Source organism: Halichoerus grypus, chromosome 5 (assembly GCF_964656455.1).
Source record: "Halichoerus grypus chromosome 5, mHalGry1.hap1.1, whole genome shotgun sequence".
Taxonomy (NCBI): Eukaryota; Metazoa; Chordata; class Mammalia; order Carnivora; family Phocidae; genus Halichoerus; species Halichoerus grypus.
This window is the reverse complement of record NC_135716.1, coordinates 83848081-83854460: the sequence shown is the minus strand read 5'-3', so window position 1 is coordinate 83854460 and position 6380 is coordinate 83848081. Positions and strand designations below refer to the sequence as shown.

The window sequence follows — 6380 nt, the reverse complement described above, 5'->3', positions numbered from 1 at the left end:
GTGTGTGTGTAAGAAAACACTAGGGCTCAGCTCTAATATTTTCTTAGGGATGACCAGAACTGATGCCTCACTTCTGGCAACTTCCATGAGTCCAGTTCCACTGCTCCACCTTCAGCATATGCCTGGTCCTTTCTGCCTCACCTTGGTCTGACTAAAGATGCCTTTTTTAGGACCATATGTGGAAAGAGAAGCCATTCCTAGAATTCTTCTGCCCTTTCAAGGGGATCGTTAGTGCTGAATCAGGGTTATTTGTGAGTTCTCTTGGTATGTCAAGTTCAGGTAAGGCGAGAAATCAAACCACCCACACCATCTGCATTAGATCTACTAAAATAACATCATTGAGATATCGAGCATTCTTAATCTGGGTTATGGCATCATCTAAGAATGAAAAAGTCACATTAGATCATAGGCTCAGGCCTGACATTTTATTTTGGATCTCTAATCTCATTCTAAAAGAAGCCGTTTGATTTCCATCTTGGGAATTTTTCTTTCCATTTCCAAGCCAAAGAGAAGAGAGACTTCTCTTCATCCCTGAGGTCTAGAACCCCACTGACCCAGCTCAGGAAACAGGGAGCATAGCAGAGCTGCCTGTGAGGCTGACAGGCAATGTGTGCAATCCACAAAGCACCATCACCATTCTAGTGGCCTGCAATTCTCGGGGGACCTTCCTGACAAGCTAATACTTAACATGCTTATGGAGGGAGGAATTAGGTCCCTGGGATGTGAGGGAAGGGTAGTCACATGTGCCCTTTGTGAAAGATTCTGTTAGTATCCCTCACGTGGTCCACACCTCCTGATACCAGGTCAGAGCTGAACCTGTATAAAAGTCAGAAGCTTCTAACAGCACCTCAATCTACCTGCATCCTGGGTGATCTGCTCCAGTGCCTGAACCAGGTAAAGTGCATCTCGAGGACCAGGAAGGACTCTTGGTGTTGGTGTTTCAGGCAAGGAGTAGCCCTGGGAGTTGTTGAGAAGAAAAAAAAATTTAAGAGAGAGAGGCAGGGAGGGGCAGAGGGAGAGGGAGGGGCAGAGGGAGAGAGAATCTTAAAAAAACAAAACAAAACATTTATTTATGAGAGAGAGAGAGAGAAAGAGAGAAGAAGCAGGATCCCCAAGCTGGACGTGGGGCTCGATCCCAGGATCCTGGGATCATGACCTGAGCCTAAGGCTAGATGCTTAACTGACTGAGCCACCCAGGTGCCCTGGGAGAGAAAGAATCTGAAGCAGGCTCCACACCCAGTGCAGAGCCTAACGGGGGCTCGATCTCACAACCCTGAGATCATGACCTGAGCTGAAATCAACCTGAGCTGAAATCAAGAGTCAGACACTTGGACAGCCAACTGAGCCAGTGAGATACCCCAGGCTAAGGACAATCTTAAGAAAGACTCGGCAAAAAGAGGATTTGGATGGGAGGGTTCTGCTGAAGGGGGAGGGTGTAAAGTAGGAGAAGGGAAAGAAGGATTGGTGTCTTTTTGAAACTACAAAGAATTCATTTGAAATTATGGAGTTCCTAGGTTGAAACCTTTTGTATATTTCTTGTAATTGATTTTGGGAGATTGGGTTTAAAAATCTGATCATCATAAAGATGGAATCTTGTGAATTCATAGTTCAGTTTTAAATGTAGGGAAGTTATCTTGGGCTGGTTGAACTTAGAATACTGTTTTGTTTTTCAGCTTCATTCAGTTCTTGTTGAGATGTCCTGCCAGCAAAGCCAGCAGCAGTGCCAGCCCCCTCCCAAGTGCCCCCCCAAGGGTACTTGTAAGTGTCCTCCCAAGTGTCCCCCAAAATGCCCCCCTAAGTGCCCAGCCCCCTGTCCACCTCCAGTCTCTCCCTGCTGCAGCATTGGCTCTGGGGGCGGCGGCTGCTGCAGCTCTGGGGGCGGCGGCTGCTGCCTGAGCCACCACAGGCCCCGCCGATCTCTTCGACGCCGACACCAGAACTCTGACTGCTGTGGCAGTGGTGGTGGCCATTCTGGAGGCTCCAGCTGCTGCCACAGCTCTGGGAGCTCCGGCTGCTCTTCTGGGAGCTCTGGATGTTGCGGCAGCTCTGGGGGCTGCTGCTAATCTGGGCCGTGGGGAGCACTGAGGAGCAGCCCTGGAGGAGCCACTGTGACGAGACTCCTCCCATTTGCAAGAACAGAAGAGGACGGAAAGGCTTCCGAAATGCTTTGAGTTTCCCTCTTCCTCCCACCCATGTCCATTCCACTGTGAGGTCTAGAGGGTTAGCCTGTGGCATTCACTAGTCTGATTCCCTCTTGCACACACATCTTTGGAGGACTTGGTGTTGGAGTTCAGTTATGAAGCTGCTTTCTCTGTAACAATAAAGCTTCTTATTCCTGATGTCACAGCCTCCTGATTATGTCTTGTTCACCTCGCCCACTCACCCCCTCCATCAAACCCTCTCCCCTTCCATTCTCTTAAGTGCAAGTGATTACTTTACAATTCAGTTTGGGAAGAAGATTTTGGCACTGAAGCTTCTTAGACCTCTGGGAAACAATATTCCCTTTTATGCTCTGATTTTGGAAACTTCAGGCTTAAAGGAAAGATTCGTGTCTGAGACTATTACCCTGACACAAGCTTTGCATGAGGGGAATCAAGAATGGGTTTTCAGAGGGGAGGTTGGTGATACCCAGAAAGGTTACAGTGGTATGAGATACTCTGAAGCGAGGGTTTCCTTCAAGTATGGGTGACAGTTTAAAGAAGACTTTATCTCCTAGTTATGGGGATAAGGTCTCCTCAAGTGCTCATTCTGGGCTCCAATAAATAAACACTTCTTCCTTTTCTGATGATTATTATCCCAGGTGCTTCCATCTGTTACTAGAGAGGAGATATGGGGGGGTGGGTTGGATTTGGGGGAGTGAGTTTAGGAGGCAGGTATGAAATGTCTGAGCCCACTTTCCCTGGATCCTGAAAGCCTGAGTATGGGTCCAAGTACAGAACCAAGAAGGGCATCCTCCTCTGCCAAAGAATGTCTCCATGTGGTCAGTATGTTGTGTGTGTGTGTGTGTGTGTGTGTGTGTGTGTATGTGTGTGTGTTAAGGGGGAACAGGAGGGCTTTAGTCACTGTGGTGAGTTTTCCATTTTCTTTAGGAATAGGCTGATTCCTTCAGGAGATACTCAGAAAATTTATGATAAGAATGATAATTCCCAATCAGTCTTTTATAGACAAGAAGAATAATTAGCTTTTCCTTTGATATGAGTTAACAGTGATAGGTGAAGTAAGTTAGTATACGAGACCACAGCAAGTCCATGTAGCATTCCTGCACTTGTCCATGTCATCTCCCAGAAGAGATCCCCTCTCCCAGAGGCCTTGTTACTTCATTACTTCGTTCTCTATTCTAATAAGACCTCACCTCTTGGAATGTCTCACCTGTACTCACCAACAAGTGCCCCCAGGTACATGCAACCTGTTAATCAGGCTCTAAAGGTACATTAAATGAAACTGGTATCTTTCATGATTGACCTTTCTTTGTCTGTTTCATCATACCATGCCCAGCTCACTTACCTACAACCTATCTCTTACCATCAACTCTCGAATTCTTAGTCTTGGGTTTCTCTTTTTTCTCATGGTTGTGGGTGCTTGCATTCAATAAGAAGTTCTGAAGCCAGTTGACCTCCAAACTCTGTCCCAATTTTTAAAACTCAGTTATTCTAAAAGTACCATTTCTCATGGACACTTTGGACCTTGGGAAGCACCTGGCTTGACTTCCTTCCTTCCTTTTTTTTCCTCCCTTCCTTCCTTCTTTCTTTCCTTCTTTCCTTCCTTCCTTCCTTCCTTCCTCCCTCCCACCCTCCCTCCCTCCCTCCCTCTCTCCATTGGCCACTGGTTCCAAGGAGAACTTATCTTCAAAAGGATTTTGGTGGGGGTGGGGAGTAAGAAGCAGGGAGTCCCACAGGCTGGCTTAGCATTTTGCAATTGGGCCAGGCATCCTGCACATATTTTTCTCTTAAGCCTCCAGGGCTGTATGGAGATATGGCAACCTGACTACACTCACAGCTTTTCTGGTCTTAATGGTTCTATAACTTTGCCTGGGTTTTTCTTCCTGTTTCCAGTGACAAAGAGAAATCACCACTGGGATTCCCATAGGCATATCCCCACCGTCATCTTAACTCAGTGTTATCTGGAAGCTTCTAGATGAAGCCCAGCAGGCTTTTCACATAGCCTGTGGCCTGACTTGAAAAGCCAAGGACCAAGAGTCAGAGAGAAGCAAAGAAAGATAATAAAGTAAGTAAATTACCAATACCAAGTAAATGACTACACAAGGATGGATGTGAGGATGGGGTAACTGTGTGTGTGTGTGTGTGTGTGTGTGTGTGTATTGTAGAAGAGGGCAAAGAGAACAGGTCCCAAAGAGAGGTCCCAGACCCCACATGAGCCCTCATAACTTTTCTTAGCACACACACAGCTCTCCCAGCTATGGGCAGTGTCTTATTTGGAAAGTAAACACGTCACAGCAATCCTGGCACCTCTGTGAAGTGACTTGAATACCCACGTGCACCACCTACAGTGCTACCTGAGTGATGAATGTCTCCGGGATGTGAGCATCAGCTGACCATGTGTATTAGGAAATGGGCCCCTCCCAAGAGGCAGTGCCTTACTGCAATCTTATAAAAGGTTCTCTGGCTGGACACTGCTCAGTCCACTGCCTAGCAGGTGCCCCATTCCAGTTGTGAACTGATCAAGTCTTCCAGTGGAACCAGGGTCTGGTAAGTGTCCAAGCAGGACCTGGGGGGTAGTTCTAGACTTGAAGGCAGAGGGGAGGAGAAGGCAGAGCAGAGCCTTAGGCTTCAAGTGAGCCAATCTTTCATGGTACCAATGAGGACATGGAGGCTCGACTTGGAACCGTGACTTCTGCAAGGTTAGCAGAATGTGGCTAGAGCCCAGGCCTTTGGCTCCCTGGACTGGGATGTATTTCCATCTTCTACACCACTGGTATGCAGACTGGTGCACTCTTTTCCCTATACTTGGGAACAGGGCACAGGCAGGAATGAAGACCAGGACATGCTTCTTGTATTTGTGGGTTCCTTAGACCCAGGCAGCAGGTCCTCATGTGTGATTTGGGTATTTTCTAATTGGTGGGGTGTTTATACAATGCTAATAACTGTGTGAACAGCACTTGAAGATCTGTGGCCACAGGGAAATGGGGGAAGAGAAAAGAGCCAAAGGAAGAGTTTGGACTGGATCATGCAGATAAATTGCCATCATATCTTCTTTAGCTTCCACTGTGGAGCACTTGGGTGGTCCTTATTTTAGTAGGAGAAAATGGAAACCCATTGATTCTCGGCAGACTGTTCCGTGCTTTATGCCTGTTTAACTCACTGGAAACACCTGGTTGGGGTGTGTTTCTTTGCTTCCCCTCCTTTCTCCCCTGCACCAGGCCAGGCTAGCTTGCTCACAAAGCCAACCAAATCTCTAAAGCCCTGAGTTCAGTTGTTGGGGCGAAAAGGTCTGCCAGCCTGTAAAAGGCTTCTTGCCTTCCAGGTTCAACGTGACGAGCTGAGCTCCACCATGTCCTCCCAGCAGAGCGCAGCTTCCGCCAAGGGCTTTTCCAAGGGGTGTGCCCAGGGCCCCACTCCGTGTCCCGCTCCTGCACCCGCAGCCTCATCCTCCTGCTGCGGCTGCTGCGGTTCGGACGGCGGCTGCTGTGGCTCCAGCGGCTGTGGCTGCTTCCCCAGAAGACGCCGCCGACAGCGTCGGAGCGGGTGCTGCAGCTGCTGCGGAGGTGGCAGTCAGAGTTCCAGCAACGTCCACAGCCAAGGCTGCTGTGGCGGCTGCTGAGGCCCCCGCCGCCCTGTGAGCTGCTGGAGGCTGCCCGCTGAGCCCTGCTTCCCCACTGGAGTCCCTGCTGTGTGTTACTGTGCTCCCGCTAGGGGCTAGGTTGGAGTGTGCTCCCCTCCACCTCCCGGTAAACCTACCTGCACTGGATGTTCCAAAACCCACGCTGTTCTCAGCCCCATCAAACTCTGACTCCCGTGTTACCCTCCCCGGGAACGTGAGCACCATGGGTGGAATACTGGACCCTACCGTGGCAGAGGCTTGCACACAGTTGGTGCTTAATAAATATCCATGTCATAATAAAGCTTCTACCTCCCAAGAACACTTCGTTTCTTATTCTTTCATTTGTGTGTTTATTATTGCGTTCTGTTACCCTGTCCACTACCTCTCACTTAGCCCTGGCTTGGCATACCTAAAAGGGAGAAAAGTCAAATTCATGCCTGAACAAGAGTGGCTTCCTGGTACTTAATTATGATAGCAGAAATCACAAATGGAGCCAGACAGTGTTCTAAAGACTTGACGTGACATGCACCACCTCATGGCATTCTCACAATGACTCAATGGGGGTAGGTGCTGTTACTCCATTTTACAGAAGAGAAACTGAG

At 48.6% G+C, this 6380-nt stretch overlaps 1 protein-coding gene and 1 long non-coding RNA gene across 2 annotated transcripts; both read left to right on the top strand.

The window, feature by feature from the left end:
* Positions 1-434: 434 nt before the first annotated feature.
* On the top strand, positions 435-2339 carry LOC118530615 (uncharacterized). The gene is made up of 2 exons (XR_004914731.2): positions 435-894; positions 1674-2339. It is a non-coding gene; the product is annotated as an uncharacterized LOC118530615 (long non-coding RNA).
* Positions 2340-4637: 2298 nt separating this feature from the next.
* CRCT1 (cysteine rich C-terminal 1) lies at positions 4638-6097 on the top strand. Its single transcript, XM_036084203.2, has 2 exons — positions 4638-4706; positions 5482-6097. Exon 2 carries the CDS (start codon positions 5509-5511, stop codon positions 5776-5778), a length of 270 nt encoding a protein of 89 aa, XP_035940096.1. The 5' UTR covers positions 4638-4706; positions 5482-5508; the 3' UTR covers positions 5779-6097.
* The last annotated feature ends 283 nt before the right edge of the window (positions 6098-6380 follow it).